This window comes from Myodes glareolus, chromosome 18, assembly GCF_982192425.1.
Source record: "Myodes glareolus chromosome 18, mMyoGla1.1, whole genome shotgun sequence".
In the NCBI taxonomy this organism is placed as follows: Eukaryota; Metazoa; Chordata; class Mammalia; order Rodentia; family Cricetidae; genus Myodes; species Myodes glareolus.
Window position 1 is genome coordinate 46,255,400 of NC_142043.1, and position 22,094 is coordinate 46,277,493.

The following is a 22,094-nucleotide window of genomic DNA, read 5'->3' on the forward strand; positions in this document are numbered from 1 at the left end:
CCACCCCCTACTGGATGTCCACTTTTTAAATGCTTAAAATTTTTTTTTATAACATGCATGTGGGTGTTTTGCCTGCATGTATGTCTATGTACCACATGTGTGCCTGGTGCCCCCAGATACCTGAAGAAAGAGTCAGAGCCCATGGAACTGGAGTTCGAGATGGTTTTATGTCTCCATGTGGAACCTGGAAATTGAACCTGGGTCCTCTGAAAAAGCGGCCAGTGCTCTTAACTACTGAGCCTTCTCTTCTCTTTTCTTAAAAATAACCCAATAGTCCAGATTATGTTGCCCATAGACTCCTGGGTGTAGGGCCATCCACTGAACCATGGTCAACCTATTGTTAGCTATACCTTAAATAACTCTGACTCTTCCTTCCCCAGTGGCCATCAGTTGTCCAAGGCTCCTCAGTTAGGGTTGGAACTCCCGAAACGTTACCCTTTATGCTAGAATGGGTATGACTGGGTCTTGTGTAACTAGAGCTTTCTCTCCCACCTTCCAGCTCCAAAATAACCACTCTGAGGTTTGATATTAATTGCAAACTATTTAGTCCATTAGCTCAGGCTTATTATTAAATAGTTCTTGCAATTAAATTGATCTATTACTATTATTTATATTTTACATGAGGCTTGTGGCTTGTTACCTCACATTTTGCTTCCCTGGCAACTGCTGGCATCTCCCTGACTCTGCCCTTCTTCTCCCTGTCTTTTTGCTTGAATTTCTCACCTGGTTCTATTCTGTCTGACTATTGGTCAATTCAGCTTCTTTATTAACCAATGTTAATAAGACATATATATTCTCAGCATACAGAAGGGCATCACACATTAGTCTTGTACAGACAGTATTCTTTATAGATGCCACATTGTCCCATGTGGTTCTGTATGAATTTAAAACAAGTCGGTCATTTACTGCTTAACTGAAAGGGAGAGCCATGGACAGGAGCCATTATAACAGGAATAGGAACAGGATACTTAAAGGCCATTAGAGTAGGAGTAGTAGCAGGGTGTTTGGAGCCATTAAAATAGTCTGGGAGAAGCAAGATGGCCCAAATTAGAGCAGTGGCAGTGGGAATCAATAATTGGATGCAAAAAGTGAAATCTGCTTGATTTGGCATTTCTCTTAAAGTGGAGGGTAGATGACTAAGCTAGTTTATATCAGGAATACAACGGTGAACTCAGACTAGGAAATCTGTAATATTCCTGTCAGATTTAAAAACAGTGTCCAAGTACATGCTTGAAAGGATTTGCTGGGCACCGTGGTACATTTCTGTAATAACTGCACTCAGGAGGAAGGCCAAGGTGGAGTTCAAGGTCATTCTTAGCTACACTGTGGGTTCTAGGTCCTGCCACCAACCGAAGGACCTGAGTTTGATCCCCAAAACCCATGTGGGGAAAGAGAACCAGCTTCTCAGGTTATTCTCTGAACTCACACCTGTGTATGTTCATGTTCACAATTAAATAAATTAATGCAATTTAAAAGTAAAAGTAAAACAAAGAAGTGGATATAGTCTAGTTGTTGAGAATTGGCAAATGGGAGAGTGGTATTTATGTTCTGAGGTTAAAATTTAAAACTACGCATCTCGGTATCACTGCATATAAGTTGCCCTCTCCTTTCACAGCCAAACTTTTCTTCTTTTTTTAAACAGATGAATTAAGTAAAAATTAACTTGCCACCCTGTGTTTTCCTTCCCAGAGTAAAAATTGCCAAGAGTCATTCATTGTCTGTGTCTATTATTTTAAACAAATAAAATTGCATTACACTCTCCTGCGGTACGTTTTTCAGGCAGGGTCTCACATAGCCCAGGGCTGGCCTTGAACTTCTGACCTCCTATCTCCGCCTCCTGAGTGCTGGGAGTAAAGGCATAAACTACCGTGTTTAGTTGTGGTTTTGTTTGTTTTGTTTTGTTTTGTTGGTGTTGGCATTGAATCCAGTGTACTGCCCACTGAGCCTTTTCGCAGCTCTTCTGATGTGGTGGCCCTGAGATCCCCACTGTCACGTCAGTGTGCCCAGATGCTCAGAAATACTACATCAGTTTTTCGAAGCTGTACCTGCATATCATAGGGCCTCTCTGCAGTAAAATTGCCCATCATCTCGAATCTTTGAATTAATAACTCTAACTCTCAGTCTGGTATTCTGCTTCTTCCATCCTGACACCAAGTTAACACTTCAGCTTTGTGTCCTGCCATCCTGTGTCCCTTTCCTGGACATCAGCTTGATCCCTTGTCTGTGTCAAATGTCTGTGTTTCTTGTCCTCCATCCTTTTCCTCAAAGAAGTGGTCAGGTGATGCTGGAGAGCATGTGCCACTTAGTTTTCTAGATGTAGTGTTTTTTTTTGAATAATTTGTGGCTTATAGTATATGCTTCCTAAACATTGGACACTTCTGTAGGTCATTTTATCTGTGCAGCTGAGATCCAGATGCACTGAGTACTCTCAGTGTTTTGTCCCCGTCCCCTGCGTTTGTCCCAGCTCTGACTCCATAACCTCTTCTCCCTGGGAGTCACCCAAGGCCCTTTGTGCTGCCACTGTTCTCACAGGGTTTACCCTGGAGCCCAGGGTCTCTCTTCTTTGTCTGATGGTGTCACCTCACCATCCACAGATAAACACGGAAGTGTTAGTGAGGCTTTTTCCCTTTTTATGCTTTTCTGCTTTTCCTAGTTTCTTAATGAGCATGTTATTTTTGTAAAAAGGAAAGAGTTTAAGAGAACAATTATGGAGGTACATCTTCCCCCCAACCCCACCTCAGTAGTAGCAACTGAACCCTGAGACTGCACATTTATCTGTTTTGGGTGACATGCTTTTAGTTCCTCAGTTCCTGGCTTATTAGAAGCCTGCACTGCTTCTTGTGGCCTACCGAAGACTAGCCCTTCTCCTTCCTTCCCGGTGTCTTAAGAGACTGATGGGCCTTGCTTCCTCCCTGTCTGACTCTTCCTCTGTTCTTTGTCATAAGATTTCTGTCTCTGGTGCGCCAACAAAACTGCTTTGCTACAGGTGCCCCAGTGCTGTCTGTGCTGATTGTGAGCGTGGGCACTCCTTCCAGCCTCTCTCAGGTCCTCTTCCTGTTTTCTCATGCTTACCAGCTGTCTTCCGGTTCCTTCTTTGCCGTGTCCATAGGTAAGTGTCCCAGAAGGCCGTCCATAGCTTTCTCTTGGCATGCTCTTAATCCTCCTACCATGCTGCACCTGTTCTGTGCTTTCACGACTCTTTTAGGGTCTGTGTCGCCCAGGCTGGCTAGTGTACTAGCGATATACTGGCTAGTAGCACTGTATGTAGCTTGGGAGGACCTTGACCCCCTGCCTTTATCTTCCAAGTGCATTTGTCTCCATATCTGGCTAAAGGATGCTGAATGGATGGTCCCACATTCCTAGGTTGAACTTCAGACTTGTATTTCTGTCTATTCTTGGACATACATGTCTGAACTATCTTTCAGACCTGATATCTTGTGCCACACAATTAAAATGGCACAGCATCAGCTCTATCCCCTGACGATAGTGAGCAGAGGATTCTTCCTAACTGCCTATTGGGTTAGTGACCTGGCTGGTCACCATCTCCAGGTGTGGGGAGCCATCTTCACTTTCCTTCTCTCCTTACCTCATGTCATGTGTCGAGATGGGCACCTCTTTCTCACTGAACTCTTCAGAGTATGGGCCTTCATCATTTCCTCGTTCATAGTGGGGTCCTGAAGAGTGTGGTCTTTGAAGGCAGACTGACCTGCTCTGATTTTTGAAAACTCATTTTAAAATTTTTATTAGTTAAAATGGATTGGGGGAGAGAGGTAAGGGAAGGTAGCAGGAGGATGACTATTACAAAGAGGAGGATATGTGCATAGGAAAATGTTAGAAGGAAAGCCTTTATTCTGCAAACTAACTAAAAAAATTAGAAAAGGGGGCTTGTGCGATGGTTCAGTGGGTAAAGGTGCTTGGGGCTAAGCCTGATAGCTTGAGTTCAGTCCCCAGGACCAACGTGGTGGCAGGAGAGAGCTGACTCCCACAAGCTGTCCTCTGACCCCCGCTCCCCCGCACATCTGTACTGTCACACGTGGGTACACTTGGCTTGTTTACTCAGGTTCTCTCTCTCTCTCTCTCTTTCTCTCTCTCTCTCTCTCTCTCTCTCTCTCTCTCACACACACACACACACACACACAAAGATAAGAAAAGGAAAGACGTTTAAATTAATGGAAAACTGTGTGAGTGCTGGAATTCAGTCTTGGGCCTAGCACACACCATTCTACCCCTGAACAATAGTGAGAACAAGAAAGTTTGGATCTGCCGCTCAGTAGTTACATAACTTGTCCAGGTCCCACAACTTCCTTTTGCTTAGCTTCTTCATTGGTATATTAGGGTAATAATGTGTACTGAGGATGAAGTAGCTTAGTAGATACTGAATGCTCAGTGCGAGGGCCAAGGCATTGTCTGTTAGTCTTTCTCCAGGGAAGAAGCCACCTAGCCTGTCCTGTGCCACTGACCTTTTTCCTTCTGATTTCCACTTTGGAAACATTTTCTCCTTGCCAGAGTCAGGGTTCAGAAATGGACATTGGGTCATAGCATTCCCTGTTAAAAGTTTGACTCTCTGTGGTCTGATCACTGCTTCGTAGCCAGCCCTCCTTATTCTGTCCCAGGTTTGTCCAGTAACCAGCAGGCTGCCATCTGCTGTGACCCCACATCGTTTAGGGTCTTGCATGTTCTGCGTTTTCTTTGCTTGGAGTATCCTTCTTTTCCTGGTTTTGTCTGTGAATCTTTATTAATCCTTCAAGAACATGCTGAAATCTGTTTCCATACAGTCAATCACGGTCATAAAACTGTATTGCATTGCAGCGATATCTCTTTTCCTCCATGTGCCCCTCCCCAGGGTCTTGTTTTGTGACCTGGGCTGCCTTGGAACTCGAGTGTATCTCATATTTGCCTCAAACTCATGATCCTGCCAGGTGTGGTGGTGCACATATTTAAATCCCAGCAAAGGCAGGCTGATCTCTTGAGTCTGAGATCAGTCTGGTCCACGTAGTGAGTTCTAGGCTAGCCAGGGCTACATAGTAAGACCTGACTCACAAACAAACAAGCTGCATATGTGTTCAGTTGGTGGTCGGATTGAGTTCACTAAGATTCTGGTGCTTCGACCTCTCCAGGCTGCAGGAACTAGTTGATCGCGTGCTGGAGCGCTTCCAGACCCTGGGACTAATAGTGAAGGAGTGGACCAGTGTGAAACTGCATGCCACGGTCATGAACACACTCCTCAGGAAAGACCCCAGTGGTAAGTCCTCCCGGAGCTGAGCTGCAGCAGGGCCTCTGAGATTAGCTAGAGCTTTAAATGAGCGGCCGTCCTGCCTTTGCTCTGATGAGCCCGGTGGGCATGGCAGGAGCATACTTAGCATGGCACTCAGTTCTGTCTCACATTGGCTTGTCAGCTATTGCAAGCATAAATGTGTCATGAGGGTTGGGGTGCAGTACCTAGTATGCATGAGGTCCTGCATCCTTAGCATGTCTCCCCAAGAAGGATCTCAGACGCCCAGGTAAATTTAACTTAGACAATGGAGAATCTGTCTGTCTCGGCACCATCCACCTTATTTCTTGAGACAGAAATACTCCCATGTGCCTGAAATTCACTAAGTAAGGTGGTCTGGCTGTCCAATGAGCTTGAGGTCTTCCTGTCTCTGCCTCCCTCCTTCTGGCTAAGATTATAAGTGTGCCACTATGCCGGGTTTTTGTGGGGTTTTTTGTTTGTTTTTTCATGGGTTCTGGGGATTGAGCTCAGATGCAAGGCAAGGCACATTACTGACTGAGCTGCTTCCCTACCCACAATTTCTATTTTTTGATAGTTAGATTTTTGTTTTGTTTTTGGTATTGATTTATTTCTTTCCAAACTGCTTGTGTTCTTTTTCTTAGCAGGGAAGCTGTTTATGTCTACTTTGATTGTGTTTTTGAGATAGGCTCACGTGTCCAGGCTGTCCTTGAACTTGCTGTACAGAGGGGGTGGTCTTGAACTCTTCATCTTCTGCTTCCATATCCCAAGGTCTGTTTTTGTAGGTGTGTGCCACCGAGTCTGGCTTTCATAACTTGCTTTTTAAGCTGTGGAGTTTGCCTGAAGTTGGGGTCTTGTTTAGAACATTTCTCATTCCAGCTAGGCCCAGAGTTCCCACACACATAACTAAAATGTGTTATATTTATGGAGTTATTAGAACTCTGGACGAGTCCTTCCATTCTGACCTGGACTCTGCAGACCTGGACAATGAAAGAGCACACTGAACAGTAGAAATCCGATGCCTGTAAAGGTCTGTGAGAAGGCAGGAAAGAGTTATCAGCCAGAAAACATTCTGAAAGTTAAATAATGCTTGAGGGTCCTTTGAATTTTCTCTTCCCTGTGCTCTTCTTTGTATTGAATTTTTTACTTGAAAAGGACATGAAAAGATATGTTACTTTTTCTTTTCTGTCTCTGTTCCTTTGATATTCTTTTGGCTGTCCTTTAAGGACATCTTTTGGGACATGCAGCCTAAATTAACTTAGTCAGCTAGAGTACAGTTTTGTTTAGGCCAAGGTCATGGACTTGCTGCCTTCCCATGTAGAATGTAAGGATATCTTTAATGGTACACCATTTGGAGATAGTCCTTAAATCCAAATAGTCCAAATCCTGGACACCTGCAATTTTGAATAGTTTATATGTGAACTTTTGTGTATTTTAACATAATTAAAATCACATGGCATTTATTTTGGAGTTGTAGAAGTCTGGCAGTGACTTAGTCTCAACCTCTGACTTTATTGACTGAGATCCAGGAAGAGCTCGTTAGTTGCCCAGTGCATACAGTTAGGGCTTGGAGAATGCCGAATGAATGAAAATACCTGGAAGGCGTTGGTGTCTGCAGCCCTTCCTGGGCTGTTTGCTGCTTTTCCTCCCATCTCGTGCTGCTGCCTAGCAGGAGGCGGAAGTTTGCTAGTCAGCCTGTGGCCTATGGATACTCAAGGGGGCAGGCACAAACACACTTCTCATGTTCCTCTCACATTGTCTTTGGATTACTTACAGCTGAAGGCAGATACAATCTCTACACAGCAGATGGCAAATACATCTTCAAGGAAAGAGAATCGTTTGATGGCCGAAACATCTTAAAGGTCAGTATGACGCGGAGTGCCATGGAAGTCTTTTGGTGCACACCTGAGTGAGGGAGGAAGCAAGCTGTGCCTTTTAACACTGGAATGTTCTTTCCTACTTTTCCTGAAAGGATGACTAAATGTTTTAATGTCAGAGAGAGAGAGAGAGAGAGAGATAGGGGGAGATCCATACATAATCTATCCATCAGTCCATCTGTCCGTCCGTCCATCCATCCATCCTTCTTCTTGGCGCCTCTAGAGTACTTGAAATTCATGATTTAAGAAAGAGTAATATTTTCCAGCTACTTTGTTACTGAATTTGAAGCTAGTGAGTTTTACTTTATTCCCTAGAGGTTTGAGTTTGCATTTTTTTTGTGTGTGTGAAAAAAATTGTTTTGATCTAGTACATTTTTTCTCTTCTCTCACAAAGTTGCTCTCCAAGGTTACTGTCTGTCTATTTTTACTCAGGAGCGTCTGTGTCCTAAAAGTAGAGAGTCAGTGTCCAACTGCTAAGTCCTGCTGTTCTGAATCACATTAACCCAGGAAATAGAAATGCAAGGAGTTCTGTCCTGCAGCTCTCTGTATAGCTGCTCTGTTAGGTTAGCATGCCATTGTTCCTCTGGGCAAAGAGAAACAGCTTTCGATGATTCCTTTGTTATGGATGGTTTAGTTCATACAGTTTCGTGGCCAAGAATGTTTTCCAGAGGTAGAGAGAGTGTTAGTCAGGGTTCTCCAGAGGAACAGAATTGATCAAATGAATGTGTATATTAAAAGGGGTATTTATTAGAATTGCTTCCAGGCTGTGGTCCAGCTAGTCCAGCTTGCTGTCTCTGGATGGAAAGTCTGTAAAGCTGGATGTCTCAGCTGGTCTTCAGTATACACTGGAATCCCAGAGAAGTGGGTTCTGATAGTAGAGAAGGGATGGACTTGCCATCAAGAGTGAGGGCAAGCAGGCAAAGAGCAGCACTTCCTTCCCCATTTCTTTATACAGCCTGACTCAGGAAGGTGTGGTCCAGATTCAGGGTGGGTTTACAGTGGATAGTCCCATCTCAGATGAGCCAGTCAAGAAAAATCCCTCACCCGTGTCCCTGGTTGCGTTGGTTTTAGTTGATTGCAGATGTGGTCAAGATTAGCCATCACAGCGTATAACAGTGGTCAGAGCCGCTTCATCTTCTGTGTGCTTGTTCTTCCCCTGCCCTTTCCTGATTTCTTTACCTCACCCCTTGACAGACTGAGCAGCCCAAAGGTTCTTCCCAAAAAGCTCCTCTCATTGGCTTATATCACAGGCTGTTTGGGTTTCCTTTTAATTCCGTGAGTACCAAGTTGGCATTAAGCCTTTCCTAAAGATTGCTTTCTCCATTCTTATTTTAAAAGAAAAAATTCAGTGGGAAGTGGTGGTACACGCCTTTAATCCTGGTACTTAGGAGGCAGAGGTAGGAGGTTTGCTATGTTCAAGGCCAGCCTGGGCTACTGAGCTAGTTCCAGGACAGCTAAGGCTAACTGTCTCAAAAAACAATGACAATTTAAAAAAAAATCAAGCTAACAACAAAAAGCAAAGTTAAGTCCCACAAAGTGGGTTAAGCCTGTAATTTCCCATTTATGAGATGAAGGGAGAAACATCAGGACCTCAGAATGTCCATACCCATATAGTGAGTCTGAGGTCTGCCTGGGCTACATAAGACCCTGTCTCAAAAACCAAAGAAGCAAATAAGAACAATGAATGGAAAATTCCCAAACCAAAGAAATAGAGAAAGAGAAACATTTGAGTCCTATGATGCTAATTATAGCTGAATTCATCAACCTGTCACTCGCCTGCAAAGCTACATCATGAATGAGAAGCTACTAGTCAGGGTTGGTGGTGCACTCCTGTGGAGGAATGCTTGCCTAGCATACTCACGGCCACGTTCTGTCTCCAGTACCGTAAACCTGGGAAGAGAAAGAAATGTTTTTCTTGAGATTTTCTGACCTAACCCCGCTGTAATGATACGAGTGTAGCGCCCTCTAGTGCTAACCTGTGCCACTCTGCCCCAGTACCCTTAGTCATGCCTCATCGGTTTTAGAGAGGGGGCCCAGTGAGTGATTGGAGACCATTTAGTGTCATCCCTCATTTGAATCTCTAACACAGGATCCACTGTGGTCAGACTTGCCAAAAGAAATTTTAGTTTGTGGTATAGACTGGAATCCACAGAAACACTCAGAACTCTCAGGTTTATCATTTTCCTGCAGTTCTGTGCAAGGGAAATCTCTATTTAGGTGGAGTTCATGAGATATTTGAGGTTATGTCTGCTCAGAACCAGAGTAATGCCTGATTAAAGCTCACAGATGGCAGGGCAGCAGGTTCACCAGCTGATCTAAAACTGTAACTAACTGAGAGCCAGACTTTTGGGGCTCGGGGTGTAGCTCGGTGGTAGAATGCATGCTTAGTGTAAGCCCGATACTGTATGGTTCAAGTGCCAGCACCAGAATAATAACAGTCAGACTTCTGTGTTGAGTATACCAGCATTAAGAGAAATACTTCCTGACTATGAAGGTGAGACAGCAGTTAGCATTCAGCCCCTGCCCCTGGGAGCTCCTGCCTCTGAGGGGTTAGTGGACAGTTCCAACATGACATCGTAGGCTGATGTGCCAAAGAAAAGTAAGTACCTTTGAACAGGGGGCAGAGTATCCGCTAATATCTGTAGTTTCTCTTATTTTACTCCTTAATCATTAGTTCCAGAAAATAGAATCTTTGACCTGTGGGTCAACCAAGGGAATTAAATCTCTTTTAAAACCAAGGCAACTGTGAGTGTAATTGTCACAGCCTCGGCATAAATACACCCTATGTAACTGTGGTAAGTCACCTTTTGGAATTGCTGGGCCAACTAGAATATGAGAACCGATGTCCCCTGAAGTCCTTGAAATGAAAGAAAATATTTAGAAAATCAGTTGATTGTTTTTATATTTTAATGATGAAATTATTCTTTTAATTTTTGTTTTTTGAGATGGGGTCTCATTATGTAGACTTGACTCGCTTGGAGCTCAATGCGTAGTCCAGGCTGGCCTTGAACTAATAGAGATCAGCCTGCCTCTGCCTCCCAAGTACTGCATTAAAGGCATGGGCTTATTTTGGATTTTATATTACATGCACACAAGCATGTGGAGACCAGAGGACATCTTGTGTGATTCCTTCCTTCCACCATGAAGGTCCCAGGGGTCAGACTCAGGTAGTCAGACTTGGTGGCAGGTGCTTTTGTGGAATGAGCTATCTCATGGGATTTCAAGATTAATATTTTAAGAAAAAAATTCTTTTAATCCCAGCACTCTGGAGGCAGAGGCAGGTGGATCTCTGTGAGTTCGAGGCCAGCTTGTCTATAAGAGCTAGTTCCAGGACAGGCTCCAAAGCTACAGAGGCACTGACTGGAGTAAATAGAAAGGTTTGCCATGTTGGATACTGAGGAGCCCAGGCTTACCCGTGCAGACAGGATCTGGAGTGTCTGTGGGAGGCAGCCTTGGGAAAAGCCAAGCTTCTCAGCTATTCATCAGGAAACGTATCAGGAAAAAGCCATCTCTCATTGCTGTAATTTAATGAGTGCCTGACAATTACTGCTCTGCTCCAGGAGGAAATTGGTCTTTTTGGTTCTGTGGAATAGTATGTGTTCTGGGTGCCTTATTAATAAGAAGAAAGTCTCTAATGGCTTTTGGAGGTAGAAGGCACTTTTTTCTTTTGTACAGCTCCTGTGAGAGTTGAAGCAGCTGTAATAGACTAGTGTCTGGTTTTTCATGGTTAAAATAAGATTTCCCTAAGAAAGACTTTGAAGGAGGGATTGACAAAGGATTATTCTGCTGTGTTATTCAAAGCAGAAAAGGAACAAACACAGTCAATTATGGTGTTTTTATGGCAGGCTGACAGCTCCAAAAGGAGATGCATTAGTGAAAATGGCCCAGACCAAATTAGTAGGCTGATGTTCCCTGAGAGTTTCCATTTCTAAGAGGTAGCAGGAAAGATGCCATTCATGTAGTCATTGGCTGTGAGTGCTGTGTAGCCGGAGAAACAAGGCCAATCTGAAGACTTAGCAGGCGCTAAGGGAAGAAGCTGCTCCCTCGCCCTCTCCATTGGGAAGTGATTGGTCATCAACGGCCAGCCCCTGACAGTGAGGCAAATGGCCTTCTGCTTGGGGGACTTGGGACGGATCCTGAAGCAATGGAATCAGTCTCTAAGACCCTCCGCTCAGAGACTGACAGGGCACAGACTGACTGCTCACCCTTGTGTGCAGACTGCAGACTGAGTATTTCAATGAGGTAGTCAGTCAGCTTTACTCAGAGAGATTTTCATAAAGAAAGTTTGTTCTAATTTTTTTCTGAAAATGTACATATGTGTACAAAGCATATATGTACAATTTGACAGAATCATAGAAACAGTTTAGCTACTGGCCAAGTCAGGAAATAGAACATGCTACCGTGCCACACTCCCTGACTGGCTCTTTGGTTAGTGTGTCTTGAGGGGATAGACATAATTTAGTTTTTAGTATTCCCAGGAAAGAGGCTTTGCTGTCACTGTGTTTTCTTTCCATCCCTTGGCCTCCCAGCCCCCTCCAACTGTCTCCAGACTGTCCAGAAATCACAGCCTTCCCAGATTAGCTTGCCTCGCACAGCAAGGTGCTTTCATATGCTTTCTTCATGCCATTTCTTTTTCATATATATTTTTTAAAATTTTGTGTATGAGTATTTTCCCTGCGTATATGTCTGTGTTCCATATGCATGCCTGGTGCCCTCAGATGTCAGAAAAGAGCATCAGATTGCCTGGAACTGGAGTTACAGACAGTTGTGAGCTCTCGTGTGGGTGTTGGAAATCAGATTCGACTTCTCTGAAAGAGCAGGCAGTGCTCTCAACCACTCAGCCATCTCTCTAGCCCTTCTTCATTCATGCCTCATTGTGGCTCAGAGCGCATTTCTTAGTAAATGGTGCTCTGTTGTCTAGCTGCCCATCTTTCTCAGTCACCTTGCTGAAGGACTTCTTGATTGCGTCCACGTTTTGGCAGTTATAAATAAAGCTATGAGTGTCTGTGTGCTAGTTTAGGTGGGAATTTAAGTTCTTATCTTGTCTGGATAAATAGCAAAGAGCACAGTGCCTGGATCATGTGGAAAGAGTATGCTTAATTTTTTTTTTTTAAACACCTATTTGTCTTCCATGGTGGATGTACCATTGAGCATTCCCACAGCAATGACTGAGAGTTCCTGTGATTCTGTGTCCTTGTTACATTTGGTCTTTTCAGTGTTTGGAAGTTAGCCCATTTCTCTTTTTTATTTATATTTTTCTTTTTAAATTTTATTGAGACACAGAGAGAGAGAGCGAGAGAGCGCACATATACCACAGTGTACACATGGAGGTCATTGGCAACACCCAGGGGTCAGTTCTCATCTGCCGTGGGACCCAGGTGTACCTCAGGCTTACCCAGCTCGTGCCTTTACGCACTAAGCCCTCTTGCCTGCCTGGGTTTGGCCCTTCCGACGGGAACATAGCAGAACCCAATTACCTTAATTTTCAGTTCTCTGCACCACACAGTGTTGAACATCTTTTCAGGTACTTCCTGGCCATGCATATCCTCTTTTGTAGTTTCTGTTCAGTTCTTTTGACTCATTTTTGTGATGAATGGAATGTCTATATCTAGATTCATTGTCTTGCTGATGTCTCGTTGCTCAAATTGAGTTTTGCTCCATATTGTGGCTGTCATTCCCTTATTTATTTATTTTTTTGTTTTGTTTTTGTTTTTTGTTTTTCGAGACAGGGTTTCGCTATTGCTCCCTTTTTAAAGATGAGTTGATTGTATTTATGGGTTTATTTTTGAGTCCTCTGTTCTGTTCCATGTGTGGAGCTGAAGCCTGAGTGAATGTGTATTTTGTTAGTTTGGTTGTTTGTTTGGATTGTTTGTTTTCAAGACAGGGTTTCTCTGTGTAGTTTTGGAGTCTATCTTGGGACTCACTCTGTAAACCAGGCTGGTCTCGAACTCACAGAGATCTGCCTGTCTCTGCCTCCTGAATGTCAGGATTAAAGGCGTGTGCCACCACCACCCAGTGTGAATGTGTATTATTAACAAGGATCAGTGCCTCAGACCCTTGGGAATCAGCAAACTTTCCTCCTGTGTATGGATGTTGGCAGTGTATTAAAAACTAGCCTCCACTGTTTCTGCTTCCCAGATGACTATAACTTCCTAGAGACTGCCTGCTTCCTAGAGACTCACCTAGATGGACTAGCCTTTCTTCTCACACTGCAGGTAATAAACAGGTTCTGCTCCATCAGAGTGACCACAGCCCACTCATCCCAGCCTTCCTGTAGGTGCGTCCGTGTGTCTGTCCTTCCTCTGTTTCTTCATTGCCCCAAGCAGATTTCCAGGTCCAAGCTATATGGGATGTGCTGGTCCAGTTACTGCTTTTGTCTGTTTTCACCCAAGACCCCACTGTCTTATTATTCTACCTTTATAATAGGTTTTAAGGTTAGATAATGTCAGTCCCTTTGAGTGTTTTTTGGTATTGATTTGGCTATTTTGTTTTTTTTTCTTTCTAAATAAACTTAAAAATCTGTTGATATCCATAGGATCATATCTTTTCCTGGTGTAGTAGAAGGCTGCTTGTTCATTTCTTGGCCACCCAAACTTTATATCTTTGCTTTTAGCATAGAAGATGCTATTCTTTTAATTTTTTTAACTTTAAAAAGACTTATTTACATTTATTTTATTTTTGTGAATATTTTTCCTGCATGTATGTCTGTGTACATGCATTCCTGGTGCCTTGGGAAGCCAGAAGAGGGTGTTGGATCCCTCAGAACTGGAATTATGGGTGGTTGCAAGGTACCATGTAGGTGCTGGGAATTGAAACCAGGTCTGGAAGAACAGCCAATGCTCTTAACTGATGAACCATCTCTCCAGCTGCCCCCCCCCTTTTGTTTTTTTCAAGGCAGGGTTTCTCTGAGTAGCCCTGGCTAGCCTGGAACTAGCTCTGCAGACCAGGATGGCCTGGAACTCATAGAGATCCCCTTGCCTCTGCCTCCCAAATGCCGGAATTAAAGACTTCCACCACTACCACCCAGTTTCCAGCCTCTATTTTTAATGTCAAATTCTGATTGTTCATTGATAAAACTGAGTTTTGTTTATTACTCTTGTGTCTTATAAGTTTGATAGATTATTACTAAGTCTCAGAGAGGTTTTGTTTTTGTTTTTTCTTTTTTTTCTTTTTGAGACCTGATCTATGTAGGTCTGGCTGTCCTATATCTCATTGTATAGACCAGGCTGACCTCGAACTCAGCAATATGCCTGCCTCTGCCTCCCGAGTCCTGAGGTTAAAGGTGTGTGGCACCACTGTGCTTGCTATGTAGACCAGGTTGGACTCACCTGCCTCCTGAATGCTGGGATTGAGGCATGCACTACCATGCCCAGCTTTTGGATTTTTTACCTAGAGCCTAGGTCCTAGACCATCATGTTGTCTGTGACAAAAGACAGTTATATTGCTTCCTTCCAAATATGTATTTCTTTTATTTTCTCTTATTTCTTAGCTGGGACTTTGTGTATGGGTCTGAGAAGCAGGGGTGAGAGGGACATCTTTGCATTGTTCCTGACTCAGCAGGAGAGTGTCACGTTTCTCACTATCAAATATGATAGCTGTGAAGTCCATTTGTTCTGGGCTTTAGTGTTTTATGAGACAGTAGCTCCCTAAGTAGCTCAGGCTGAGCTTGAACTCTTGATCGTGCCCCAGTCTTCACACACAGCGTTGTTTTCCCCGTTCTTCAGCCTTTAGACTCCACACAGCACCCCCAACAGGCTGTCAGTTACAGCTCATTTTCCTGAGTTTTTCCTCCTTGATACTGTGACCAAGTTGTGATTCTTTGTAATTGCACATCTGTAGTAGGCCTAAGGAGAGTTACTGACTTTTGGGTCTATTAAGAGTTTTACTTGTTTTTAATTAATTTTATTTATTTGTGTATTGTGTGTGTGTGTGAGACAGAGAGAGACAGAGACAGAGAGACAGAGAAACAGAGAGAGAGAGAGACAGAGAGACAGAGAGACAGAGAGAGAGAGAAAGAGAGAGAGAGAGAGAGGTGAGTGCAGGTAACATAAGCCATGATGTGCATGTGGCAGTCCGCTGACATCTTTCTAGAATTGGTTTCCTTCACTGACTGGGAGCCAGCTGTTGAACTTAGGTTTTCAGGCTCACAAGGCAAAAGCTTTTATTATCTGCTGAGCTGTCTTGCTGGCTCTTACTTGTCTTTAGTATGGAAGGTTGACTGCTTAACACTTTGGTGGTGGACCAAAACCCTTAACTTTCAAAGCTTTTTATTTTTTTATTTTTTTTTATTTTTTATTTTTTAAAGTTGCTGTGCTGAGACACACGCCTTTAATCCCAGCACTCGGAAGGCAGAGGCAGGTGGATCTTCATGAGTTTGAGGTCAGCCTGGTCTACAGAGTGAATTCCAGGACAGCCAGGGACACATGGAGAAACCCTGTCTGGGGGAAAAATGTTTATTGAGGGCTAGAGCTATAACTCAGTTGTTAGAATGCTTGCCTGACTTTGCTAGATTTGCTCCCCAGTACCCTATGAGCCAGGTATGGTGGGACATGCCAGTAATTTTAGCACTTGTGAGGTAGAGACAGGATGAACAAGTGTGAGGCCAGCTTGTGAGACCCTGTCTCAAACAAATAAACATAAATACATAAAATGTTGATGGCAAAGAAAAAGCACTAGAAAGTATATTCTCTTACCCGAAGAAGAGAATTGTATTTCTTATATAGTTTTGTACAATTGAATTCTCAGCTCTAGTATTACTGCCCCTGAAAACTGCTTTTTTGTTACTTGGCTTTTTAATTTTTTTTCCCCTCAAGACTCAAACGTTTCTGAAAGTTTGGCTGACCCTTGACTAATCACTGAATCCATTGCAGTAGAGGAGGATGAGCAGCTGCCAGCTGCACTTGGGCTAAGTCACAGCCTCCAGATTCCTGCTGCATACGGCATCATCTTTGCTGCCTGTGACTTCGTTATTGTTTCGAAACAGTTTGATTTAGCCCAGACTGGCCTTAAACTCCACTATGTAGCCAAGAATGAACCTGACCTCTGATCCTCTAGCCTCCACCTTCCAAGTGCTGGGATTACAGGTGTGCGCCCCTACCTTTCCTGCCCTTGGTAACGTGCTGGGGGAATGCACAGCTGTTTGCCAGTAAGACTAGAAATCTACAAACTGAGCTGCGTCTCCAGCCCCTCGGAGGTGACATTTTTAGCTTAGTAAAGTCTCAAACCAGGTGCCACTTCTGACATCTTTTTTTTCTTTTGTAAACTGTCTTTATTGATTTCACACATAATGACTAAATTCTGCTAGGAAAAGGAGCATCACTGTGATAAAGCAAGCGCCCTTTGAAATTGCAGTGGACATGTTGGTGAGTTCTGAAGGTTCTCCCTGACTCTTCCCGCTTCCACACCAAATGCAGCTCACTGGACACACTGCTGCTTTGGAATAGCTTCTGTCTGTGCTGCCACCGTAGCCACATGACAGTCACATGACCTAGGCGTGAGAGAAATGACTCTCTGGAGGATTTTCTTGTGTATAAAAATAAGATATTATCAAAAAGAGAAAGAGAGAGCGTATACACTAGTTCATACGTATGTTCCACCGGGGGTTGGAAGAGAAATAAAAAAAATCTGAGCAAAAGGAAAAGAAAATGAGTGAAAATTGGCAACAAAGATCTCTAGAAAGCACAAAAATTATTTGAGCTGGGCTTGCTGTCTCAGCACCTGAGAGACTGAGGCAGGAAGATTGTATCAGTTTGAGGTCCCTTTGGGCTATATCATGAGTTCAAGGCTAGCCTGGGATATATAGTGAGGTGCCATCTCAAAATACAAAGCAAAAAAAAAAAAATGTAGTGAATTTGTTATTTGGTTCTTAAAAAAGGCATGGAGACTTCGAGGTTTTGAGCTCATGTCAGGGGATTTTGGACAGTAGTGGCCCCAAGTCTACAGCAATAGCAAACGAAATTCCTGTCTGGAAAAATGGACCATCACTTCTCTCAATGAGCTTTTCCACGGTCACGTGTGCCAGTGGCACTGTTGTGACCAAGGGTGTGTGACCATCTGGCCGTTCACAGAAGTTTGCTGATCCCCGACTTAGGATTTAGAATTTAGTTAATTATCTCTGTGTGTGTGTGTGTGTACATGAGTGTGTGTGTGTGTGTGTGTGTGTATGAGTATGTGTGTGCTTATGTGGAGCCAGAGGTCAATATCATGTCTCTTTCTTAGTCATTCTTCACATTGTTTGTTAAAATTTTTGTACAACTAGTTTTGGGTTTTAAAAAAATGTGTTAATGTGTACACATGTGTGAGTGTGTGTTGGGGATCTGAAGTCAGTCTGCTTGTGTGGTAAGCAATTTATGAGCTTATCTTCACAGCTCCTAGTTTAATTACATTTTATCTCACCCAGTACAACTCTGATTTATTAGATATATCACAGTTTTTTAAAAAACAAAACAAAACAGAATCTTACCTTGCAGTTTTCTGGCCTTGAACTTGAGATTCTCCTTCCTCTGCCTTATTAGTGCTATTGATGTGAATATTTAACAGAGCCTCAAGATATAGTAACAAATTAATAAATATTTAGTAAAAAAAGCATTAAATGAATCAGTACTATTGAGTTTCTGTTTACTTGATTAATTTCTGGTAAGCGTGTTTGTTTAGGGGGTACGGGGTACTGGCAATTGAACTCACCTTCTTTCCTCCTGAGTGCCAGAATTACAAATGGCTGCCAAGTTTACAATTAGCACAAACAGCAGAAAAATGTGGAGTGTGGGAAGGAAATTATGACAGGATGACTTGTCAAGCTATGGGTGGGGGTTACTTTGCTGTGCTAATGACAAATGTGGTCATGGGCTTGGCAGCAAGTGTCTACCCACTGAGCCATCTTGCTGGCCCTCTACCTCGATTCTTGATGATTAAAATAGGACTGTGGGGGTTGCCTTTTTCCCAGTGCTAGAAAAGTACTTCTTGTTAGCAGGTCTGAGGGCTCCTGACAGGTGCTTGAGGAGAACTGTAGAGCAGCTTGAAGCGCTCCAGTGTGGTCTCTTACTGTGTGCTGTTTACCAGAGGAACGTCCAAATCCAACAGCATTTTACCAAAAATAAATAAATAAATAAATCTCTAAATCTGTGTGTTCTGTTGCCTGGAAAGTGAAGTCTGAAGACACTAATGAGGGTGCTGGAAGCTGCAGCTGTCAGTGAGGAAAGCTGTTTTTGAAATGAAACTAAATTCAAGCCGTGGCTGATTTTTGATGGACACCACCGTCTATTCTGGAAAGATACTCCTCATTGTTCCGTGGCTGTCTTTCCTCACGTGGTGCTGATCCTGTCTTCGCTCTTTTCCACAGTCACTGGTGACTTCTCTTTATAATGGTGTTGGAATCCTTCCCCGTGTTTTCTTGGCCGGGGGGGGGGGGTGGGTGGTGATGACAAGGTTTTGTAGGATCTAGCCAACACAATAGCAAGACATAGGCCACAGTTTGGCAAAGGCAGCAAGTGTAAAACCAAAACCAAGCCAAGAGGTTTGCATTGCTGTCCCTGGACTCATGACTGTCTTTCCTCAGAAGGAAATATGTGGTAATGTTTTGTGTCTTCTAAGCATACAGCACTAAGCAGGATCCCTATTTGGTGCATTCGAGGGAAGGTGATGAATATTCAGTCCTTTGAGCTTATTCCCATGAGCTCTTTGAATGGGCACCTGTTCTTACTGTAGGACATGCTCATCCGCATTCATGTCTAGGGATCTGTTCATTTTCTTTTGTGTGTTATTCGCTGAAGAAATGAATCAGGTTTTGGTTCTCTTTAGATTCATTGTAGTTAGTGTTTGTGTACTTGTGTGGGTGGGTAGATACATGTGCATATGGAGGTCAGATGTCATGTTGAGTATCTTATTTGATAGCTGCTACACCTCATTTATTTTTAAAAAGATTTTGCCGGGCGGTGGTGGTGCATGCCTTTAATCCCAGCACTCGGGAGGCAGAGGCAGGTAAATCTATATATATGTGTACCCGCTAAGTGCCTGATGCCCGTGGAGGTCAGAAGAGGGCATCAGATTCTCTGGAACTGGAGTTAACAGACGGTTATGAGCTACCATGTGGGTGCTGCTGGGAACCAAAACTTGGTTCACTGCAAGAACAGAGCGTTTTTTTGAGACAGGGTCTTTCACCAAATTGAGAATTCACCAAATTGCTAGACTGGCTGGCCAGTGAGCCACAGGGATCCTCCTGTTTCCTTCTCTTTACCACTGGGGTTACAGATGTATACCATCATGTCTGGCTTCTTTATGTGAGTTCTGGGGATCCAGATTCATGCATAAACAGCATTGCCCACTGAGTCATCTCTTCAGTTCCACTGTAGTTTTTGTAGTCATTGTAAAATATAAACAGCATCTCTGTAACTGGCAAGATTGTGAAACCATCTATTTCCAGAAGCTGAAACTGTGTAGACAGCAGCCGTGTATTCCCATCCTTGCAGTTGCAGGTAACCTGCATTCTTCCCGTCCGCATGATTCTGACCATTCTAGGTACCTCATAGATGGAATCATAGGTTTGTCCTTTCGTGTGTCTCATTTCATTGCGTGTGTTTTTTCAGTTCATCCACTATGTGACATGTGCCAGAATTTCATTCCTTATTATATGACTGAATGTTATTAGTGTGGTTTTAATTACAATGTGAGAGAGACATTGTAGCAGAATGTAAATCCAGACCCAGAGACGATGATAGGACACATCCTCTTTGAAGTAGACTACTGTGTAGGCACAGACTGGAGAGATGGCCCCGTGGGTATGATGCTGGCTGTGTGTATTAGTTCCCTTCCACTGCTGTGATGAAATGCCATGTCCAGAAGAGACTTCAAGAAGAACATTTGTTTTGGCTCACAGTTCTGGAGGATTGGAATCCATAGTGGTGGGGGATACATGTAGGAAGCCAGCTGATCACACTTCATGTGCACACAGGAAACAGTGAGCAAGCTGGGAGTGAGGCAAGACTACCAGTTGTCAAAGTCCACCCCTAGTGATGTGCTTCTTACACCAGGGGTCCAGATGTTCTAACAGTTCCCTAACCTGAATAGTGCCTCAATGGGTACCAAGTGTTCAAATATATGAGCCTCTAGGGGACATTTTTCATTCAAACCACCACATTGTGTTAGTAGGAGGACTCGGGGTTCAATTCCTCAACACCCACATAAAAGCTGGGCATGGTAGTGTGTGCCTGTACTCATAGTACTGGGGAATGAGAAAACAGAGTGATAAAGAAGACAACCAGTTTGACCTCTGGACTTCACCTGGGCATGGCCTGCAAGCCTAAAATGCACACCCATTGCACACACATGCACACGTACACCACACCACCACATACACAGACACACACATACCACCACACACACACACACACACACACACACACGACTCTTGACTGAAGGAAAGCAATGGTGGGTAGGTGCCTTGTGTTGATGGTATCTGATTAGTATTCCAGATGTTAGAGAACTGACAGTAAAACCAGGTGAAGTGGGTAGTACTGTGAGGCTGTGATAGCTTTAAAAAGGACAGAATCCCAGCCATGAACTATTTAGAATCAAGACTGAGCATTATTGTCAGAAATTCAAAGCTAGGGAGAAAGAGTCTGGTTAGGAATCCAGCAGAAGTCCAATTACTCCGTTTTTTAGATTGTCATGGCTTTCAACTCTCAAGGCATGCTTGGGCATGATAATGTTCTTTCTTCCAAAAAGCCTTTTGCTTGTCTGACATCCAGCCACGCCTTCACAGAGGGAAGGCGGCTGTCTGAGCTGGACCGTGGAGGCGTGAGTGCGCGTCACAATGTGTGAAGCAGGGGTGATGCTACTGAAGGCTTGTTTCCTGCGGCTCTGGCTGAGGCTTCAGTCTTGTCTAACGAGGTGAAAATAACGTAGTTGATAGCATGTGGCAGTCTGCCTTCTATCTTGCAAGGAGCTGTTCCTAGCCTAGCTATTATTTGGACAGCTATTGTTTGTGCATATGTAGACGCTCTGTTGCCTGAGGATATCTGATTTGCTTTCTAACTTTTGGACACCATCCCCACGTAGGAGAAGTTGGAGTGGAGGTAGGCTGAGCCTGAGTTCCTTCCCCTCTCATCTCCTTTTTCTCAGTTTGACACAGCCAACAGTCAGTGCTTGAATGCCTAACCTCCCTAAAGCCCCAGACTGAGAAGTCACTGGGGCTGCCAACTCCTGTGAGGCACGAGCTAGGGCATCTCTTCTGCTGACCTCTCTTCCTTTCTATGGGCCTTCTCTTGCTGGGTGAGTTGCAGGTGCTGTCTGCGGGAAGGTGACCACACAGGAAGCAGAAGTTGAGAGTGGTAACAACATTTAAGGAGCACCAGTTCTTCCCAGGGCAGCTGTCTGCAGAAACATCACCTGGGGCGGCTCTGAGGGAGCAGCCACCTCGGGGTTGGCGCGTTGTAGGCTTAAGGCCTGAGAAGTCTCTCAGCCAGCAACCACCAGACAGGTTATTGTGGTACAGAAGGCAGGGCTTTCTGGGAAGGAATCTTGGCAACAGGTCGAGCTGCCATCGGCCCGCCTCAGATGCTGGTTCTCGAATGGCACCATGTGCGGCCTGCACTGAGGTCAAGCAGAGCTTTCTAGCCCTGTCAGCACAGCCTCCTATCTCTGCCTCCTCCTCCCCCTCTTCAGGGAGGGAAAGTCCCTTAGCATTTTGCATATTGAGGTGCTCAGCAGAACTGTCTGGCATCCTGTTTGTATATAACAGTTTTAATTCACTCTCTAATAGGTCATTTGGCTTTACCAGCAGTCTTAAACTTGATAATACTTGCATCAGCAGTGAGGTACAGGCCAGACGTCCAAAAGTGCAACCCTGAGCGATTACTTGCAGGTTTTATGGTCTCCACTCCCTCACTCTTGTTTGCCACCTCCCTAGGCTGGGCCAGGCTATATATAAACAGACCTTTTGCACATTCCAGCAGAGCCCTGCAGGTGGCTGGGGAGCAGAATGGCAGGGAAGT

General features: G+C 44.0%; 1 protein-coding gene across 5 annotated transcripts in view; it reads left to right on the forward strand.

Annotated features, from left to right (window-relative positions):
* The window catches only part of Ascc1 (activating signal cointegrator 1 complex subunit 1), an 88,200-nt gene that overhangs the window by 46,262 nt on the left and 19,844 nt on the right, over positions 1-22,094 (forward strand). For all 5 annotated transcript variants that reach the window (XM_085679668.2, XM_085679669.2, XM_085679666.2 and 2 more), the window contains 2 exons: positions 5,118-5,242; positions 7,007-7,092. In XM_085679668.2, coding sequence (XP_085535794.2) covers positions 5,118-5,242; positions 7,007-7,092 — 211 coding nt within the window. The remainder of the gene's footprint in view (positions 1-5,117; positions 5,243-7,006; positions 7,093-22,094) is intronic.